Below are 23,582 nucleotides of genomic sequence, written 5' to 3'. Positions count from 1 at the left end.
ATATTTAGCGCTGCTTTATCATAGTTTCTGTTGGTTCTGTTGACACATGCTGTCTCACGTGCGTGCGCAAATAACACCCGTCTACAATTATTCTCCTCAAACGCAGGATGAGACGCTGCTACAGATAATTACGATGCTTCCTAAGAGGATTCTTCAAAAAGGATAAAGGAAATAACATTGTTGTACAGCGTAAGCTATGCATGAAGACTCTTGCATTAACAAAGGCTACTCAACCATCTTGAACATTTGCAGGTACGATTAGCATGGAAATCACCATGTTAGCTAAAATTTTGTGTTTGTTAGTTATTTAATAGTCCATGGGTGTGCATGGAAAACTTACACACAGTTGTGTGTAAGTTTTCTACTGGAAAATGAGCTGGAAAATGTAGAAATTAACACGAGAGTCCCCACACCCCGGAACAGTCAATGCAATAAAGAAAGATCATAGCATTTCAAATATATTTCAACATGTAAGCTTATTTTAAAATAGACTAATATGTATTAGGGGTGTCCAAATTAATCGTTGCATTGATGCAGATGTGGACGATTCTGCATCAATGCAGTAATAGACAATAATTGATTATAGCCTATGACGTCATTTGCATACGCGCTTTTCACATGAGTATTAAAAATGCACTCTCTGTTTTAAAATCTGAGCTTTCCCGCATATGGCACGTGTGCGCGCTAGAGACAAACGCGGTGGACTTCATTGCACAGAAAATGTGCTGTGAGACGTGTGCATTGCTCGACAGTGCTTCCACTCGCTGTAATTACAGTGTTTTACTTTAGATATGCTTTCATGTCTGCCGTTTGGAATGCTGTACGAATTAGATGCACGAAACTCAAGTACTGACAGACTTTCGCGTGCGCTTTTTGTTTGTCCTGAAGCTCGCGGCTGCGGTTAAATGCTCTTGCATCAACTTTTATGATACGAAACTGATGTAAAATGATTCAATTCGATTACGATTATGTCAACGATTCGATTCAGTTTGATATCACGATTATATCAAATTTATTTTGTGCATTTTAATTAATTTATATAAGCAGGCTACTTTTTTAAATAATTATGTTAATTAATATATGTGACCCTTTACCACAAAACCAGTCTTAAGTCGCTGGGGTATATTTATAGCAATAGCCAAAAATACGGTCAAAATTGGGTCAATATGGGTCAAAATTATAGATTTTTCTTTTATGCCAAAAATCATTAGGACATTAAGTAAAGATCATGTTCCATGAAGATATTTTGTAAATTTCCTAGTGTAAATATATCAAAACTTAATTTTTGATTAGTAATATGCATTGCTAAGAACTTCATTTGGACAACTTTAAAGGCGATTTTCTCAGTATTTTATTTTTTTTTGCACCCTCAAATTCCAGGTTCCAAATATGGTCCTATCCTAACAAACCATATATCAATGGAAAGCTTATTTATTCCACTTTCAGATGATGTATAAATCTCAATTTCGCAAATATTGACCCTTATGACTGGTTTTGTTGTCCAGGGTTCACATATTAATTAATATATAATTAATTAATTATTGTTAAGAATTAAAACTAAATATAGCTTCAAAACATACAAGCAAATATAAGGTAATAAGGGGGGGGAAGACAATTACAAGTGATAAACAAAAAGCACTTTCAGTATCTGGGAGTGCTTCAAGTATCGAAAGTTTACAGTTCATCGTAGTTTTGCCATTGCCATTTGATTATTACTGATGAGATCATAGACAGTGGCAGCTTTAATAGACTGCATTCACACTAATGATCTATCTCCACATATCAGATGTTTGTCCTGTTCTGAAAACATAACTGATTGGAAACCAGTGCCAATTCACACCCCTAATATGTATATGGTGTAAATATTTTAATGTTGTGTATAAACTATATTTATTTTTACTTGTATGTTAAAAGAAAAAAAAAAAAATTATTTACGCTTTTCGCACTTGAAACAGTTAAGCCTGGGTCATTCGAAACCCAGGGTAAACAGAATCCTGGGTTATCTTGTTTTTCACACTGCTTATACTTTACCCAGGGTTAAAAGTTAATCCTGAGTATTCATAAACTATCATTTCACACTGCACATTCCTAAACCCCAGGTTAAAGTCCTTATTTGCATATTTTCAAGGTTGGCACAACAACGCAGGGTTTCATAAATTCAGGTAAAAAGTGGTGCTAACCCCACTTCTAAATTATGTGTGTGAAACATTCCTTCACCTGGGGTTAAAAGTGGTGTTTAAAACAACAAAAAACGGGGTTAAGCGCAGTGTGAAAAGCCCTACTGCATACCTTTGGCACTGGCATGGCAGTGTTTCCCCTGCAATTATATACCACCCCTCCAACGGCACCCCCTTGAAGGTCAAGTTCATTTTATTTTCTATATAGCGCCAGATCACAACAGAAGTCATGTAAGGTTATCCTTCCTATAGAACAGGTCTATACCTTGTTCTTTCATTAAACAAACCAAAAGCCAGAGTTGGGTATAACGTATTACAGTTTTGTACCTCTTTGGGATGGCACAATGATGCACTGTTCACTTGCAGAACGCAAGATTCTAGAGGACACATAAGTCTGAAGTAACGAATTTAGGTAAAGGGGTGCAGAGTCAGTGGTGGTTTTGTAGGCAAACATTAATGCCTTGAATTTTATGCGAGCAGCTATTGGTAGCCAGTGCAAATTGATAAACAGAGGTGTGTTCTTTTCGGCTCATTAAAAATTAATCTTGCAGCCGCGTTCTGGATTAATTGCAAAGGTTTGATAGAACTGGCTGGAAAACCTGCCAATAGAGCATTGCAATAGTCCAGTCTGGACAGAACAAGAGCTTGAACAAGTTGTTGTTGTTCCGAAAGAAAGGGCCTGATCTTCTTGATGTTGAATAAAGCAAATCTGCAGGACCGGGTAGTTTTAGCAATGTGGTCTGAGAAAGTCAGCTGATCAATCAATCATTAACTCCAAGGTTTCTGGTTGTTTTTGAAGGAGTTATAGTTGATGTGCCTAACTGGATGGTGAAATTGTGATGGGTTTGATGGAACCACAAGCAGTTCTGTCTTGGCAAGGTTGAGTTGAAGGTGATGGTCCTTCATCCAGATAGGAATGTATAAAACAAAGACAGGAGGATCTGGTGGTTAACCATGTCAAAAGCAGCGGACAGATCCAGCAAGATAAGTATTGAAGATTTGGAATCTGCTTTTGCCAGTCTTAGGGCTTCAACAACAGAGTAAGGTAGTCTCCACATTTATTTATAATTTATGGAAAAACAGCGATTCAGCCTCATATGATTATTGAAATTTAAAGAGGCAACAATTTAATTCAAATGAGCACAGATGAGAAGAAAGGCAGAGCGAGTCAAGGAGATGCGCTGAATGAAAACGCACATTCGGCACCAGAGTGAGCTGACGGAGGTGGAAATGAAGCCGTTACCCCGGTAACCCTGTAACCCTGTAAACAAAGCAGCTGCTACTTTCTGAACTGTGTAAATGTTTCAAACAGTCATTTAGATATTTATATTCGCTTTAGTCTTCACCATAGCACCAAATAATCAATACTTAAAGACTTAAGCTACTTATTTTCAAACTTACAATTTTTTTCTTTTAATCTAACCTAAAAAATGGCCTATCTATCTTTTATTTTTTTTTTATATAAAGTCTTTCTTTAGTAAAAGATCTTTAATAAAGTTATTTAACCTGTTAGGAGGACAACACTTTTTTTTTACTTAATTATATAGGCTATTGTGATAAAACCATATACTGTGACAAAAGCTTCAACAACTTGTGAAAATTTGATACCATCACATATCTAATGTACATACAATTTAATAGGACTATATATAATTAGCCTATTAAATAGAGTCTGAAGCAAAATTATTTAAAAACCTTGTGTACTTTCTGTATTCTGATCAATTAAATAATTGTGCTTGTAAATGTCTCCTTATATCCCCTAATTAAGCTAAAAACACAATTTGAAAAATTTGCATTGCTCCCCTAATTTTTTTTTTAATGCGCTGCTAGATTTTTCAACTTAGGAGCCCAAAGCTGTAAACCTAGGGGGGAAACTGCATGGGATAAAAATAAAGATGATTGCAACTGAATTTTGAGATATAAACTCAATTACAATGAAAAGTCAGAATTGTGAGAAAATCTCACATCAACCTTTATTTTCTTTTCAGTGGTGGAAACAAGTGTGAAATGTAAACAGAACTCGTTGTTCAAAATTGTGAGATGACTCAAAATTCTGAAAAGCCTAAATAGGTGTCCATGAACTCCACTCACCTTCAATTCCTGACCAGCAATGCACTTCTAGAAAACAACATGGAAAAATCAATTCAGTCAATGTATATGACCATGACAGTATTCTGTTGCATGCACCAAAATGTAAAAAATAAATACATATATAAAATAATTTAAGAAATGTTTTGTCATTTATTCATGAATATCTCAAGAACTAACCAATTTCTTGTACTCATTCACATGGAGCTGCAGTATGCCAAGCAGGAAGGTGAAGATACTGTCCATATTCTGTGTAAGGGTGTGCTGGATATCTCGCCTTCTTTGAGTGGGTAATGTCTGAAATGTGATCACATCCTCAGCTAACCGCAGTAGGACAAGCATTACAAGTTCCGTCTGAGCATCCTGAAGAAAATTAGAATGTGATTGTGAATTCAAATAGACAGTTATTTAAATTATTTACTAAAATTGCATGCAAAAGAGTCATTAAGCAGCAGATCAACAAAATGTCCACACTCTGACTCCTGAAGATGCCTGCAGAGCTTAGTTAAAACTAGCTGTGTGGCTGGCTGTTGTGTTTAGATGACTCCCAACGCTTTTCATATTATTCAATTCTGTGCAGAGGTCAGTTCATAGCAGTGAGAGAAATTTACTTTTTCATTAAGGGGCGATCAAGTTTTCCCAGATCGGCGCGCAACAAGAAACGGCTTGGGATTCGTTTTAAAAACAACTAATTTCAATGATTCAAAGTCAATAACTTTATACACGGTGAACTTTCAGATTTAAAACTTTGCAGGATGTTTTCATTGACTTAGAGCTGTGTTACACACTGCATGAAAGGTCATTTTCAAAAATCCATAATAGGGGTTAGGACACTTTAAAGTCATTCAATACATTTACATTACCGAATGTGAATACACACTTTAAATATTTCTAGTGAATGAATCACTGATAATACTTTTTTAAACCGAAGAAAAAAAACTATATTACAACAATAGACAAAGATTTAACTGTTAAACAGGAAACTATTTATAACATTTAAAATGTACACCTTATAATCAGTGTCACTGATGACATACTGATTCAGTGACAATGAGTAAGCTATTGTGCCAATTCTGTATTTTCTATGCTGGTGTCACCCTTGCCTTGTGCATGGGGAATATAGAACCACAATTTCAATACTTATGCAAGTATTTACATGTAATTGTACTCCTACTGTCACTAACACTAATTAAATAAGTACATCATGATTGTTGATGTATTTTCGAAATTTTTTGAGAAAAAAAGGCAGCAAATTCAGTCATTGTAGGCAGTAAAACCAGGAAAAGAGTCCCGTGAAATCCTGGTGGGAGTTATGAAGTTAGCACCATTATATTATGTGCCACTGCATAAATGACACAGAAGCTATATCTAAAGCATCACATAGATGTATTTACACTGCAATTTCAATTGCATAAATAATCCTATGAGATTCATATTTTTAAAATATTTTGAATATTGAAATATAAAGGGATTTTTTATTTAATTAAATACTTATTATATTTAATATAAAGTCTGTGTAAATAATGACATATAGCCAAAAAAAGAGCTTGTATTTCCGTTAATGTGGCAAAGTAGTAAAAGAGTATCCTAAACTAAATACACGAAAAATATGCACAAGATACATAAAGTACACACAAATGGCGACACTATGCTGGTCAGAAATGTAAACACACCCACACGCTCGACATTAACGCTTGTCCGGAACAAGTGGACATTTTGAAGGGGCAAGGTAAAAGAGAATTTACTTGCCTGACCAGACAAGTAGCCTGATTAAAACATCAATAACAAAATATAACTAGGGACCAAAACTTAGGGTAGAATGATTCTGATTTCATTCAATTCAATGTAAACTGCGACTGATAATGGATTGACAGTAACAAGGTCAAGTTGAGGCTCGTGCAGCCTGTGTGTCTGTGAGAGAGAGACTCACAGAGAAATAAGGACAAAGAAACAAACATAAACATAGAGTTTTTATATTTGTAATATGTGATAAGCAACACCACATGACCAAGAGTGTTGTTTTCCTGAATATCAAGACGATTGCGAATGTGACATTGATTTTAAATAAACAAGAAGTTAACAAGTAGTTAAGTGGTGACTTACATATTATAGATACAATATTGACTGAAAAAATAAGATCACAGCAGAACAGTTGCATATCCGGCACCCCAGAGCTGTTTCTACTGAATGATTCAGCATTTTTGAACAAATTGGGTGAGTCAATAATTATTATTATTATTCCACTTTTTGAAAGTCGTGAAAACACTATCATGTAGCTTAGTTTTGCTTTTTGAGCAAACTAGAATGCAAAAATACTAGGGCTGTCAATCGGTAAAAAAAAACAAAATGTAAATCACGATTAATTGCATGATTGTCATGAGTTAATTTAAATTGCACATTTTTATTTGTTCTAAATATACCTTAAATTAATACTTTAAGTTTTTAATACTCTAATAAACATGGCATGGACAAATATGGATGCTTTATGCAAATGTATGTTTATTATTATTGAAACCAGTCAACATAGAGCATGAAGAGTAGACATGTTTCAAAGGTCATAGATGTTTTTCAAAGAACTTGTTCATGTCTATTAGACACATGAAAAAATAAATTCCAGGTTCCCATTACTTCTCTTTCTTTACACGGAGCAATTTACTTACACAAACCTGTTTACATTTTTGCACAACAGGGCAGCTCACTTCTTCTAAAATTGCAAAATGTACATTTATTATTAGATTTTAGGGGTGTAACTCTTGAATCGATTCTGAACTTAGTTTTTAAGAGCAGATGGCGCTCTAGGCTAGTTTTTAACTGCACACTCAAATGCTCACGAAGAACACCGCTTGTGCGTTCAACTGAGTGGTTAAATGTACTTGTACCTCTGCTTTTATGACACAAGATTAATGTAAACACAACCCACTGTGGACACTCTTGTAATTCGCTTCAACCTTTTTGAACTATGAATGATTATTTTAAGTTCAAGTGGTGTGTGTATAAGGAACTGAAAGCAAGCCGTTTCTAAAGCATGCAGTGCCATCTGCTGTAAAAACTAAACTCAGAATCGATTTCAGAGAGAATTGCGATGCATTAGATTAATCAATTTATCGTTACACCCCTAGTAGATTTGTTTGCCTCTCTGTGCCCACATACTGTATTTTGATGCAGCTAAATTCTCAATAAAACGGTTTTCATTGGTATATTTTACTGTTTCTGTTGTCAGACAACGGAATGAATATGAAATAGTGACTGAAACGCGACCCTTTAAGACTACATAATGAGATCTCCCTTCCAAGACGGTAATCTGCACAAAAATCCTGATAATCAAGCGGCATCTGATGAAATCAAATACACTTAAGATAATGGCAATAGCTGTGCTGTGATTTCAGCTATACTTGCATGTAAAATTAGAGAAGCAACATAATATCTGTGTTTAACTGAAAGAGCTGGTCCTCTCCACCGCTCGATAAACAGAGCAGACACACAGAGAGAGGCGTGCGCGCGCGCTGGGACAGCAAGACCTCGTGCGGCAATACCAGCGTGTCTCAGAAACTAGTCTAAATAAGGTTTGGGCAAGCCCTAAAGATTTGTTGCTAGTCGCTAAACGGGTCTGCAAATTCAATAAGTTGGCAACACTGTGCATCTCCATTTCTCCAACTACGGGCTAGGCCACGGGTCAAACAGAAAATGTGCGCTGCGTTAATAACATTAGTGCCGTTAAAATTAATTTGCATTAACGCGTTTACTCGGACTAAAAAGCACTAAAAAATACATATTTGATTTCAGTCCCTAAAGTCTTTGATTTGATGTAGTCTCCCGTTCACCAATGTGTAAGTTTACCCAACCACAGTAGGTGGTGATAGCCTTGTGGGCAGTGCGCGACATACAGTGCCGTGCGTTACGGGCTTCCCGAGTTTGAATCCTGGCTTGAGAACCTTTCCCAGTCCCGGCCCTCTCTCTCTCTCTTAATTCGCTTCCTGTCAACTCTAAACATTGTCCTTTCACAATAAAAAAATAAAAAATGCCAAAAATAAATCTTTAAAAAATTTTTTGCCGAACCATGACAACTTCTGCTGCTGAGAAATCAATTTTATATTGCAACCATTATTTTATAATGCATCATCAAACTTGTGACATAACACTTCACAGCCACAATTGCACTGTATGACTGATGTATCCGTTTCATTTCAAATTTTTCCTCTAATTCAAAGTAATCATTAACTTGTTGACCAAGTTTTAAAATATCTGACATTCAGGTTGTTAAATCTTTGTAAATATTATTTTATTCTAGAAATGCAAAAACAATGTAAAAATTCAAATACAACCTGTCACAAACTGATACTGTCTGCCACCCTTATTGTTGTTGACAGTAAGAAAATAACATAGAAAGACAGAAGGAGAGAAGTTTGAAGGTGAAAGAGTCAGTTGAGCAGTATGAAAAAGACATTATTAAATTACTTTGGACCACATGTCAAAAAAGCTGGGACTGAGATAGCAGAGGGTCATGATATGGAAAATAAGGACAAGAATGAGGAGGAGAATAAGCAGAATAAAGAAAATCCTGAACAGTCTAGAGAAAGTGAAGATCAGGGAACTTCCAGTAGTGCAGGTTGCATTCTCCCAAGCAGCTGGCTCCCAATTGAGCTTTTTTCTATAAAGGGCATCCATGGCTAAAGAGCAGAAATGGCAAGCTTGGATGTGACACATATGTTAGTGTAGGAAGACTTAGACTACACCATCATACGCAGGGATCAAGGCTGGCCAAAGAATGGTTGGACTTTAAAATATGCTGTAGTGGAGACACAAGGGAGGTGCAATTGGCATCACTGCAGAGGAAAATCTGGCAACAAAGCAAGCCATGGATATAAGACTACAGATGAAATCATAAGAAAAGGAAAGGAAGGTTACTTAAAGAACAACTTCTTGTCTCCTCATTCCCTTTGCCTTACAACTGGATTCACATTTACATGTATTTAAAAATTTGTTTTTCAAAGCATTAAGCTGAGATGTAGCCATTCAAAACATTCTACAGTTTTGGCCAGAATTACACAGGTAATTATTTCCCAGTAGAGATTCTGATGGGTTCTGTGGTTCTGTTTGTGCCACACATAATTCATTTTTGGTCCCAAGGCCCCTATAAGGAAATATTCCAGGGCCCCCAAACGAGACTTTTTGATCTCAGAAAAGCATAAGAGTGATTCACAACAGCTTTTGCCATTGTAGTAAATTCACATTCATAGCAAACATACAGTATGAGAGTGGAGTAACATATCTAAAATCTTAGGAGAATGGGGTTCCTCTTATGGTTCTACATAGCACCATTAGACAAAGGTGTATAGCACCTTTAAAGATAGATTCTATTTATCACTTAAAGTGGTTGCCCTATGATTACAAGCCAATGAACCACTTTTAGTGATATTTGGCACCATTTTTGCTTAGAGTGTATGGTTTAGATGAAACATGAAATAAGGTTGATGTTATATGTAATAAGGGTTTTTATAATTAAAAAAAAAAAAAAAAATCCTTCCAAATTAGAGTCTCCCCTGTGAACTGGGCATTTCCACCACTGGCTATGACCATACCATACCAACTTCATGCACATCAGAAAAAACAAACCATACCCTGCTTATGCAGGCACTAAAGAGCCCTTCGACCAAGCCCAAGTACTACATAGCTTTCAAATTTCCAGCAGGTCTTGTTTGTCTTGTGTGAAAGTGGTTTGAAATTTCAAAAATATATACATTTTTGCCAGCATGGTCTGATGATGAGCTGTGTGAAATTTGGTGTTCTGTGTACTTTTGCATCCGTCCATTTTTCTTTCTTTTTTTTAACCATGATGAACAAAGTGAAAAAAGAATGGTTATTGTATTTTTAAATGCTATGCTGAAAAACAAAATTGAAATTAGAACCGTACACACACAATATGCTGTTTTGCCAGTATCCTATTTCTTCAACTGAGGTGCTCTTGCTTTTGTTTCGTTCCCAAACGTAGAACCAGTCCTGTACACAGTTAATTGCAAAGAAATATGTAATGAGTATTTAATACTTGTTTTTAGGCATGAAAAATGATAAAGATCATAAAAATATTAAAACCAAAGGTTTTCATAAAGCAACAGGTTATAGCCACATCAGTAGCGCGAGATAGGGTCTGTACAGAGACTCTAATAAAGCTATATACAAAAGCAAGCTTTACATAATTTTTACAATGTGTAATGAAATACAAATTTTCAATAAAATTCAGTTTGTGTCTGCTTATTCTATTCATTGGAGTTTGAGCCATTAAAGAAACTGCATTTTTCTTATTTAATTTCTGGGTTAAAAAACGAAAAACGAATGAGTGTAAAAGTACACAGACCTTTGGTGAAGATCAGACAAACGAGTTTGTGCATAAAAGCATGTTTTTGACCTAAATCACAATGGCAGAGGAAAAAAATGGCTAGCTGTCAAAAAATAAATACAACTGGATCCTATAGGACCTGAGGAATAAATAGAAAGAAGTGAGATTTATGGGCAAAACGAAGCATTTGTAAATTGTTATATGTTGTGACCACTAGGTGTCGCTGGCCCAAAACTTCATAGGTTGCTTCAGGAACAACCTTGTAAAATACAGAAGTTCACAACAAAACTCAGAATGCTGACGTGAAAATCGGGTACCATTCGATTCTGTAATGTGGTTGCTTCAGAGAAACAAGAGAGAGAGCAGGATCCAGATGAAGCAAGCATTTATACAAACAAACATCAAAATTAAATCCAGGTATAACTGATAAATCCAAACTACAATTGCTATGGCAATAAACGTGTAACTACATTGACAAACAAGTAGCACAGGGAGCAAGGCAAACAGTAACTGAACACAGGAAGCAAACAGAAACAAAAGTCTTTAAACAAAACGGGTGCATGAGACAGGACTGAAACTTTTTACTATCGTATGGGCTGCCTTGGATTCAAGATTGGCAATAAGCAATTAAGGAGCCAAGTACAACAGAGGCAAAACGAGGAGCTAAGCAAGCATGGCAGGGAGCATCAGGCCAATGGAAATTAATTTAAAGACATTTTTTGATGATTTTATACAAAAACAAAACCCACAATATGGCATGCGAAATGGCCTTAAAATGTGTAATTAGATAAACTTCAGAAATGTTATGTTTTCTATGTTGTGTTATGTTTACACGCACAAATTGCATGTATTCTGATAGCGCTGCACGAGCTCGCAGCACAATCTGCTTGTTAACCAGGGTTCAATGTCCAAAGGAGGAAAATCTGCACTAAAACAGTGATACTTGTCAGTTGCTCAGTCACATTTTTATGAATTTTTACAAGGCATGAATGTGACATTGTGATATGTGCGACAAACATCTATCCAAATTCATAATGAGAATCATTTATAAATCTGCTGTTTGCAACAAAAAGCAGTACTGAGGACTTCCTGTGGGTTTCCGCCAAAATAAAAGCTGGGGAAAAGCAAGAACTCCATCAACATTCATAACTATTGCATTGCTATTGTAATTCTACTGTTGTTCTATAAAACAAAATAAAAATGTAAGACAATAATAATGAAAATAATAATTATTGTCAAATAATAATAATTTTATTATTATTATTATTATTATTATTGAAAATAATAATTAACAACAGCTCTATTATTTCATTTATTATAACATTCACAGTATTCAAAGTGGAATATGTAATATTTTCTAATGTTTTAAAAGAAGTCTCTTCTGCTCAGCAAGGCTGCATTTGTTTGTACAGTTAAAAATACAAAAATAGTAATATTGAGAATTATTATTACAATTTTTAAAACTGTTTTGTATGTGAATATCTGTTAAAATGTAATTGATTGCTGTGATATATATATCAGTGGGGATTTCTTTAAGACTGCAAGGGAAGCTCAGCTTCCCCTATAATGTCAAAAAATTAATGGTAAAATATGTACTATTGTGTTAACATTTTATTGACTAAAAATGCGTTAGAACACGTTCATCTCGAAGACGAGTTCGTTCAGAATCAGCTACATACAGCAGGTCGGACTCGATTTCCTTCTCATACATTCCCGTAGCGTCAGTGCATTTCCCTGCTGAAGCCTAGCGTCCATTGACTTCAATGGGGCTGCTTTGAACAGTTTTTTTCAGTGCCTTGAAACTAGATGGTCATTGGATAAATCCGCGTTGATTTGGGCAAATCACTGATTCACTGAGCCATTCATAAAAACAGTCATTTGATTCGCTCCTGAAGGATTCAGCCGTTTTGAAAGAATCATTTGAATGACTCAGCGATTCAATAACGAACTTCTGCCACCTGTCATTCATTCACATTAATTAAGTATTCAGAGAATAATATTGTCTGTTTTAACTTACATCTATTTATTTATTAAATTTTTATTCTTTTTGTATAATTGAATTATAAATTAAGCTGGTATAGTAAATCCCACATTTTTTTTAGATTGTTTGTTCATTCATTCATTCATACAGTAGGCTAGGCTAGCATCACTGGAAAAGACGCCTAGTTGGTACGAAAGGGTCACAGAGCATTTTCTTGAAAAGGAACGTAGGGCAGGATTTACGTATAAATAAATGGACAATTTTTATGATGTAGGCCGAAAATGAGCTTCCCCTCTTTGAAAGACCAGCAGCCGCCACTGAGATATATATATATATATATATATATTTTTTTTTTTTTTTTTTTTTACTTTTTTATTATTAATTTTAAATTACATTGTGCTTTCTGGTATAATGTCTGCTAGAATGTTAAAAAAAAAATTCAATGTTAAATATTTTTAAATTGTTTAGTAATTGTCTTTTTGTTGTTGAAAAGCAATACAAAACAGTTAAAAAACAAATTTTTGCTATTTAATTTATGAAATGGTGAAAAAAAAAACTGCCAAAATATATGGGGGGGGGCATGTTCGGTATTTGCCAACGGACCAATATTTGATTTTGTTTTGTTTTGGCCAAGAGTTTTCTTTTTGGTGCATCCCTAATTTATACAAAAACATATCCAAAATCTTTTAATAACTTTTTGCCAACATTTTCTGATGATGATCCGTGTGAAATTTTGTAAAGATCAGACAAACAGTCTAGGAAGAGTTTGAAAATGTAGGTTTTTGACCTAAATTAAAATGTCTGACAAAAAAACGGCCTGTCAAAAAGCATATACCATTGGATTCTGTAGGACCCAGCGAGTAGGAAGCTGTAAGTATATTTGTAAATTATTATAAATTGACCACTAAGTGGACTGGTGCTGAAGACGCATATCAAGCTTCGTAATGATATGCCAATGGATTCATAAAGTACAGCATTTTACTACAAAATTCTAAATGATTGACACACAAAATGGCCAACATGTGAGAAGTAGGTATCATTCAAGTCATTTTAATTATTTTTTGGCCAAACTGTTCAGAAGTTAGCATTATTAGGAAAAAGAAGTTATTATATGTGCCAAAAACTGCTCATGTACCCTCAGGAGATGGTTCAAAAGCTATTAGGATAAACATAAGTGCAAATTTGGGCTAGTGGTGGGGCTACAGGGTTTGAGATGGAGACTCAATATTTGCTGTGGTTAATGTTCAGACTGTCCTCCACCTGTCCTCTGCAAGTCTTCCTCTATGGCAGGGTTCCTCAATTAGTTTTCGCCGAGGGCCGTATTCTGCCAACAATACCAAGCCAAGGGCCACTAACCTATATAATTCTTATTATTACAATTCTTATATCATTGTTGCTTTTGTTAAAAGTCACAAGATAAATATTCATATTTTTCCCCCAGTAGTCTAAAACAAATGAACAAACAACAAAATCTGGATCTCCATGTCTGCCATACAAATCAACTGTTCCTGCTCATCTCCAGACTGGATCTCTTCTCTCCATTTTCCCTAATTGCAGATTCAATTATTAGATCTGTCTGCATTAATATTTTTATACTTAGATTTTTCTGTAACACCATGTGTCCCAACCAGACGTGACTCGACGCGACAAAAAGTATCTTTTCCATGTAATTTTTGTCTTAACCACCCATGACAGCGACACGTGACAATAAGCTATACGGAATTCTATTTTAGAAATGGTTTTTATTTTCTGCCACGTTGCGGCAGGAACAACATACAAAATATGACAGTGACAATCTCTGGTAATGATTATGTGCTTTATTCAATGTTAAAGATGTCTACTGCGAGTTTGAATATTATTTTGCGTGAGATTTATAGCCATAGTGAAAGAAAATAGATATTTTACCTCAGATCTTGAAAATAAATTAATAAAACTGTGAACTCACTGCGAACCAACATCCATAAAGATGATGTCAGTCACTCACTCACTCAAAACTGTTCAGTCCATTCACATTTAAGTCATCTATTTTCCGTATCCACTTTTCTTTACTTCACATAGTAGCCTATCTTCACTGGACCCGACAAAGCATTGCAAATCATTTGAACTTTGTGTCAGTACGTCATAAATAGAACGAGTCAGCAGTTTACCGTCGGAGATTTGTCGCGCAGCACTGCAATAGAACTAATCAGTTCTATTGTATTTTGTTGCGTCACGCCGCTCGCGTCTGGTGTAGACACGATATAAGTTAATGTCGCGTTCTGATGCTGCGTTTGAATTTTCATGCCATATTATTTTAAATTAACGTGGGCCAAACATTTTTCTCTCGCAGAAAGAAGAACACAGATACAATACTACCAGATACAATAGGTGCCGTCGCACTTTCAGTGCTTGGCCCCTTATGAGAACACATGCTTCACCAGAAAGTTTTGTGTTCAGGAGCCAAAGCCTGTTTTTAGCCAGGCGAACTGGAGATGATTTTAAACTGAAGCCACTGATTCACCTGCTCTCTCAAAACACTCTGTATTGGTCTTAAGTAATATTCTAATATTTTGAGATATTGATCTTTGACTTTTATGAGCTGTAAGCTCTAATCATTAAAATTAAAAGAAATAAACATTTGAAATATATCAGTCTGTGTGTAATGAATGAATATAATATACAAGTTTCACTTTTTGAATGGAATTAGTGAAATAAATCAACTTTTTGATGATATTCTAATTATATGACCAGCACCTGTATATACAGATTATTTATTATGTAATTGCAAACTTTTATTTTGGATGCGATTAATCAATTTGACAGCCCATGAATACATCAGTGTAGGATAAGTTGTGTTCAGCAGTGTCTAGTACAAGCACTCTGTGAAATGTATGACTTGCCAGACTTTCAACAAAAAAATAAATAAAAAATACAAATCAAATCATGGAAGCCCATTTAGCAGGAACACCTGTAATCTTAACAACCCAATTGTTTGATGTTTTAAGAGCAACAGTGTACACAAAGCATGGCAAGAATTCATCAGCAAACAGGAAAAGTGATAGAAAACTGATGAGTGACTAGAGCAGCACAATTAATGAGCATCTTATCAGTAAAGGCGGTTCTGTGATTAGTAGTAAACCTCCATCACTTGCTTTCAGATGGAGCATCATTTACTACACAGAGCCGTAATTCACTGACAAGCAACACAAAAACTGCATTCATAATCGCAACAATTTAATCACACGATTCTGAAATCGTTCTGCGATTGACAGCTGTTTGCGTAGCTTCTCAGTGAACTACGGCTCTGTGTAGTTAAATGCTGCTCCATCTGAAAGCACGTGAAAATACCACATTTAATAGCATGTTTTTACTCCAAACTCACTTCATAACATCAGTCGAGTGTTTGAAATAAATCCTTCTGTGAGATGATGTGGCTTCTTACACAGAATAAGACATACAACATATTTCATAGTATTCTAAGCTGTAATAAAGGCTATGTTGATTAGCACTGCATTATTAGATATTTTACTATAATGAAAATTATAATAAGAACTCAGATAAATCATATATTGTTGTAGTCCCGTGTTTATTAGTCATGTTGAATCAATGAAAGCAGTTAAATCTAGTGCTGTCAAACAACTAATCGTGATTAATCGCATCCAAAATAAAAGTTTTTACATAATATGTCTGTATACTGTGTACATTTATTACGTATATATAAATACAAACGCATGCATGTATATATTTAATAAAAATGTTATGTTTATATATTAAATATATTTATAAATAATATAAAATATAAGAATATTAATATATAAATATGTAAATATTTTCAAAATATATACTGTATGTTTGCGTATTTATATATACACAAATATACACAGTACATATACATACATAATGTAAACAAAAACGTTTATTTTGGATGCAATTAAACGCGATTAACTGTTTGACAGCACTAGTTAAATCTACCATTATAGGGATTTCCTGGATTTCTTCTGCGGGGCGTATTTGGGAGTTTCCGCACGAGAGTGCCCTCTGGCCTTCGGATGGAGATTTACTACTGCTCACAAAACCGTGCTTCACTGTCAAGATGCGCATGACAATTTCAGCTTCTGCCTAGTTACGATTGCTAGGTCATTTCAATTTATCATGCAGCCCTAATAGTTAGTGACCGTCAAACACGAAGAACGACTGTGTCTAAACAATACAGAACTACTGCAGCAAAGTGACAAGACCTCAATATTCACCTTGAACACCTTGTTTCCATGAGAAAAACAACCAGAGAACAAAAAGATGTGTTCATAAAAGAGCTGCACTTGCTGAAAATCACAGACACCAATGGTAAAATGCAAAAAGAGCTGATGTCATGATCATAAAAGCTGGACAGTTGGAACACAAAGATAACTAGACTCTAGCTCAAACAGTGGCAAGTGAAATCTAACAATTTATTAGCCAATAACTAACGGTAGACATTATTTAGCAGGGCTCAACGTTAAGGATTTTTTTCAGTTGGGCCAGTGGTTAAAATTTTACTGGCCCTGCCAACATTTTCACTGGGCCTGCCACAAAAAAAATAAGCTTATGACACCAATATTTTAGATACCAATTAAAATTTTACAATTTTCAATTTCAATTTTGATACCACATCAAAAACCACTAGCTATAAATAAAGTTCAAACATTATTAAAATGAACAGCCAGTAAATAACAAATGAACAAATTACAAGTAATAGCACAATTAAATATAGGCCTATAGCACAAAGATAGAAATTAAATGACGCTTTAGGTTATGTTTGTAGATGTTCAGGTACAGAAATTGAAAAATCACGTAAAATAACATTTGTATATTCTTCATTCTGCACCTTTATTTTTCATGCCATTTGAGATTAGAGGCAACCACTGCATTTTAATCATGAATCAATCAAAACAAAAATGTGCAATGTTTGATTTATAACCGTCAAATATAAAGTCATAACCGATTCTGCATTCTTTAAGTGCATTCACAGGATTATTTAAATGCTTCCACTAAATTCTTTAAATGCTTAGTCAGGGGGCAAATTACACAGCAGCCTTTATGGTTAGAGAGAGAAAAAAAAACACTTTTGTCCATTGTTAGATGCTAGTTTAATGATGCTATGGCAAGACATGGCATATGTAGAAATTTATGTAAACCAAGATTTTAAAAAAAGAGCTTTAAAAGTATTATGTATAGGCTAACATTTTGTCACACCAGGTGCTAGCCATACTAGCCATCATTTCAGAAGTTACAGAAATGCCAAATACAATAATTTTATGTATTATTTTATTTTTTATAAGAAATTATTTTTTTATCTCTTACTTTGAATTTGCTATAAGAAGTCAAATACACTGCTGGACAATAAGCAATCATTTGTAATCTATATATTTTTCCTAATGGCAATTTTATAATTGTTTTATTTTACAAACAATTATTTCAATTTTCTGCACAGAATAAGATAGAAAATACACTTTATAGTTTCTGTACTGTAATAAATGATATGTCAATCAGCACTGCATCATTCATCAATTTTAATTATTTATTGTGTTTATTGTCTTAACATTTCACCAGTTCATTCTGCTTTTTATTCAGCTTAGCTGCAGCTGCCTTTGTCCATATTAGGCATTTCCTGGCATGCCTTAAGTTCTACGAGCGCGAGATCACTTATCTTTCAGTGCAAAAACGTCTTTATCTCATTTTCATAAAATAAAATGCTATAGTATTTAACTTTTTCTCTCCATCGGCGAATGATGATTCTGAAATAAAAAGCGCCCGATATCTGTTTGCTATAGCAACGAACGCTACTTTCATACATCTGATTAACAGATAAACCTTGCGCTCCTATTTCAAGGTTGTTAATGCTGTGGTTATTTTAACAGGTTCCTTCATACATTTGGTTCAAAAACATTGTTAAAACATTTATCGTTCAATGGAAATGTGCGTATGCTTTAGATGCTTACATTTCTGCTCCATCCATGCAATAAATGTGCAGCCTTCGACTGCTCAAATAATGTCTACGGTATGACTGAGAGCCATTGAAAAACTACAGAAAACTAAAACTACTTCACTTTAGCATTACTGGCCACAAGTACTAAGGAGAGATCACACATCAGCTGCTCAAAAAGTGTGTCAGTGGGACGAAAGGAGCACGAGCGCAATCCTGTGACAGGCGGTAAATAGTGGAGCGCGTGAAGGAGAGATGCGAGGCACGAACACTGTTCAAGGTCTCCATTAATTCGTGCTTGTAGTAATTTAATGTGTAGATATTTTGAAAGCATTGAATCGCTATAGAAATCGCGATTCACTCGATTCTTAGTGTTTTAAATCGATTACTGTCCGAAATCGACAATTCACGATTCAAAAATCCATGTTCCAAGATCAATGCATATGCATCGTCAGGGTTTGTAATCGATGCATCGAGAAAATGAGTGAATCGTTACACCCCTAGAGGCTAAGTATGGTTACCAATACTCGGAAGTTGTGCTCTGCATTTAACCCATCCAAGTGCACGCACACACACTGTGAACACATACCCGGGGAGCAGTTGGGGGTTCGGTGCCTTGCTCAAGGGTCTCACCCTTTGAGGTATTGAGGGTGGAAGAGAGCACAGGTTATTCACTCCTCCCACCGACAATTCCTGCCGGACCTGAGACTCGAAACCGCAAGCTTCGGGTCACAAGACCGACTCGCTAACCATTAGGCCACAACTGCCCTTAAGAGGAGGGTTGTAACTAAACTCTGACATGAAGGCATATCTTCAAGAGCATGATCTAGCACCCCAGTCCTACAACATCACCCTTTATGTTAGCCAAAAATCTTGAGATACCCCCATAGCAGTAAGGGCCTCCATCTCCTTAAGCATGTCAGGCCAGTGCTGCGGCCACTCTCTCTTGATCATCTCAACAACTATGCGTGAGAGGGCGTCCTTAACATGACATTCCTCTTGCAGAATTGGATGTGTACCCTAAAACAGAACTTAATATGAATAATTGTTCATAAGCCATAATATGAATAAGCGATTTCAATAAACCATGCAATAAGATGATTTAGTAGATATACTTCCAAAATGCTTACATCTGATAACAGGCCCATAGTGCAGTTTTTCAGCTGGAGCTTTTCTTGTGGTGCCATATCATTCCACTTAAACCTGTTCATTAAAAAAATAAAAATAAATAAAAAATGTGTTTAGCTTAATGCTCAGCATTCATTGTGGTGTACAAACTAAAGGGTTTAAAACACTTACTTGACTACATGCTCCAGTATCTGCAGCCCAAAGTGTCTGACCACTGCAGTCTGTGATTTCTCCGCTAACTGAAGACCACATTCAACACAGAAGGGACTTTTCTCTTTGAAACCTTCAATAAACTACAACAACAAGGTAACCTATTAGAGAATTTAACAGCATATAGTTATAATGCATCATTACACATAATTCATGGTTTAGTATGTGCAGTTCAGGTGACTGATCAGGACAGCAAAGAAAAACAAAAGTCTTAGTACAGTCATATGAAACTGAGTTTACATTATGGGGCAACAATTTTATATGCACATTGTTTTAAAAAACGAAAATAAGTCAGCAAAATATCAGTTGTAATAAATCTGAGACATCATTGCATATTTTATTTACAGATTACAAAAACATGGGAACATATTAGCGGTTGTAGTTTTATTGCATTTTTTATTTTTTCCTAAGTGTGGGGTAGAAATAGTCTCGTCTCCAGTGAGCTTCACGTGAAGGCTATTTGTGTGGCGCACCTCACCTCAGTGTCTGATAACAAGCACTGTTTGTGTCATGGTCATTGTGCATACTGTACCGAATGCTCTGCATCTGTAAAGGCGAGGATGTAAATGTGCATGCAACATTGTTTATGTATGCGAGATAGTCAAAGAAATGTCGCCTTTTCCTACCTTCTTCATGCTTCTTGATAGATATTGATAAGGTATGATAAGGCAACAAACAAGAACATCAAAACTTATTAAGATCACGATTTGCGCGTATGAATTTATGGGGACGTGAATGAAAGGCACGATTAACAGGAGCTGCCAAAACAACGTTATTCATAAGTGACTCACATAATATGGATTTATGAATCAATGCATTCATAATATAGTCTTTTAATCGTATTTGAAATTAGACGATAGTTCACCTTTAGGGCCTCCAGGCGGTATGTTTGGCTTGATTCTGCCTCCATCATCACATTCACAGCCTTTATAAGCTCATCGCACAACGCACGTATCGGTTCGGCCATGGCTTTTAAATACGTCCAGCAGATGGAATGTAAAACACCAGTAGATCTGTAAAATGTACTGCACACTCCACTACTAGCTCAGCATACATAGGCGAGCATTAAACAAAACGTGGTAGGTGCCTGCTGTCTGTGGACCGCCTTAATCAAAATGGCGGAAGTACGTGACCTCTGGGGATTGTAGTTTTTTTTCTCTAAATGTCGTTAACATAGCCGTTTCTAAACACCAACTGCGTCCCAGTTCGCCTATACTATGCCCTCAAAGTATGTAATATTTTTGTGACTAAAAGTATATACCTTTGAGTTCATACGTTGTAGCAAAGAGTAGGCAAGATTTGTGACATAATACCAATGTGCTCTGTGCCATAGTGTGCCATCACCACCCTGTCATTCATCCTGTCACAAAGATCCTCGTCATACGTTCCACTCAGGGACGATTCTAGGATTTTCATTTTAGGGGGGCTCAGCCCCCAATGAGGGTATAATAATAAAAAATAAATATTTACATTTGTACAAAAATTGTAGAACCGTTCTACATAAATTCAATTCAAACAATAAAAAATATATTTTTAAAAATTAATACAAAACACACACACACACAATGTTTCAATCTCTGTCAATCACTCTTATATGCGATTAAAATGAGTGCACTGTCTGAGTGCTGTCGGTCACTGTCTTTAATCATTTCTATGCTTAACTGTATGGTAGTTAATGCCACATGCACTGTTATATTATGTTCTATATTGAAAGCTAAATTTTCAAATGAAAATAGCAATAACGTGATCGTTTTATAAAGTATGCGTTCATATGTGTTAAGGGCTTTGCTGAAGGAAACAGCTGTGGTGTGATGAGTGGTGAATGCAGCGAAAACTTTACAGTAGATTGGTAACCGATTGCTCTCCCATGACTTTTTGTAAACTGTATTTATGACAAAGAACTGCATAGATGTAGATATTATAACAATCTATCGATAAACACACACCTTGTCCTCTCCTCTGCGCCACCGCAGTCTGTGGATTGAAGAACGCGCAGAAAGATGGGGAGGAGCTGAAGTCTGCTGCCGCTTTCATTTGAAATTTAAAGGGGAATAATCGCAAGATTTTTAGGGGGGCTGAGCAGAAATTTAGGGGTGCTAAAGCCCCCCTAAAAATGGCCTAGCGACGCCCATGGTTCCACTCCACAATAAATTTAATTAAATTGATACTACCCAAAAAATTTTTTTTAATTAAATATAACACAACATTAATTAATATTTGTTCATCACATTAGACTCAATTTAGAAGTCCTCTCAGGGCATCTCTACTTAACTGTCGGGCTTACATGTTTGTAGCTCTAAACCAAATTCTCTTCCAAAGCGCTTGTTATACCAGCCGTTAGACTAATAAAACCTGATGGTGAAATTTTTATAATTTAATGGGTATTTTAGCAATTAAGAAGGCACTGTAAGAAATCACTACCTCCAATCTTCTTAAAAACAACATTAGGAAATATGTTAGTCCATCTGTTTTTTGTTTTTTTAAGGATTTTTTTAACCAATTTAATTTTAACACTTAGTTAAATAAGGTAAAGTCAACAAAACCAAGACCCTCGTCATTTATCTTATTTCTTAGAACCTCTTTTTTAATTTTGTGTGGTTTATTTTTCCACATGAAATTATATAGCCTAATAATTTATCTTGTAAGAAATGATGACTTATGGCAATACAAGAAACTCATACCTTCTGCTTTTGATAATAAAAGTCGACCAGGGAGAAACATCTCCTGCTAGCCAAAAAACTACTTTTTAATTACGTCTTTATCCTTCATAAACCCTGATTGGCACTCATCAATTAAACCACCAAAGCCAGATTTAAGTCGTTTTGCCAGGACAGATTCCAAATTTTATAGTCATTACTTAGTAATGTGATTGGGCACTAGTTATTAATCAAAACAGTATCTTTTTGAGATTTTGATCTGTTGTGCTATCTGCTCGTGCACTGTAAAAAATTGCTGTAGTTTCTACAGCAAAATTGTACAGAATTTTACTGTTTAAACATTTTACAAGATGTAGCTGTAATTTGCAATGCATTATGGGTCAAATGAGGTTTTACAGTTGTTAACCGTATATTTCCATGTCAACTGTAATTAATTTAGAAGATGCAGGTGTTGTCACTGTAGCTCCTGCTTTTTACACTACTTTACTGTGTGCCATTATGGGATTGCGCGCACATCTGAAATCCAGCCGACTGGAGCAGTGCCAGAACGATTGAAGATTAGAGGCTTTATTCATAATTCCTGGTAAATTCACTTAAGTCTGATTCTGATTTTATTACATTCAACATCAAAACAAATAACCTTAACAGCACACATAAACTCACGGAAGAAACATGAGGTAAATGTTCAAACTGTTGAGTTTATTTATAACATATGATATTGTTAAGTAGCATAACAAGTGATCTGTTGATGATTATCACGATTGCAAATGTTACATAGTTCAATAAACAATTAGTTAACATTAAGTTACTTACTTTTTAGACAGAATATTGACTGTTGTTCTATTTCACCTACGAAAATAAATATCAAACAAAACTCAGCGGTGTTTTTACTGAATGATTCAGCATTCTGAACTGATCGGTTGGATGAATGACTCAATTGACTCACTCATTAAGTTATTTGCTGCCACCTAATGGCTGTTTAGTGTCACGTTTAAAAAGTATCATTGCATTTTTACATTTCTTATTTGTAATTTCAAAAATTAATGTAAAACATTAATGTCATAAC

General features: G+C 35.3%; 1 protein-coding gene across 4 annotated transcripts in view; it reads right to left on the bottom strand.

The window, feature by feature from the left end:
• LOC131551753 (exportin-5) overlaps window positions 1–20,980 on the bottom strand; it is a 152,718-nt gene extending 131,738 nt beyond the window's left edge. For 3 of the 4 annotated variants that reach the window (XM_058794853.1, XM_058794852.1, XM_058794854.1), the window contains exons 1-6: window positions 20,725–20,979; window positions 19,821–19,942; window positions 19,652–19,724; window positions 19,404–19,541; window positions 4,446–4,628; window positions 4,269–4,295 (exon numbers count right to left, since the gene is read on the bottom strand). In XM_058794853.1, the coding sequence (XP_058650836.1) occupies window positions 4,269–4,295; window positions 4,446–4,628; window positions 19,404–19,541; window positions 19,652–19,724; window positions 19,821–19,942; window positions 20,725–20,826 (645 nt within the window). In that variant the 5' untranslated portion in view covers window positions 20,827–20,979. Of the gene's footprint in view, window positions 1–4,268; window positions 4,296–4,445; window positions 4,629–19,403; window positions 19,542–19,651; window positions 19,725–19,820; window positions 19,943–20,724 lie in introns of all 4 variants that reach the window. The other variant, XM_058794855.1, reaches the window with a different exon arrangement.
• Between the last annotated feature and the right edge of the window lie 2,602 nt (window positions 20,981–23,582).

This window comes from Onychostoma macrolepis, chromosome 13 (genome assembly GCF_012432095.1).
Source record: "Onychostoma macrolepis isolate SWU-2019 chromosome 13, ASM1243209v1, whole genome shotgun sequence".
Lineage (NCBI taxonomy): Eukaryota > Metazoa > Chordata > Actinopteri > Cypriniformes > Cyprinidae > Onychostoma > Onychostoma macrolepis.
This window is presented reverse-complemented; position numbering and strand designations above follow the sequence as displayed.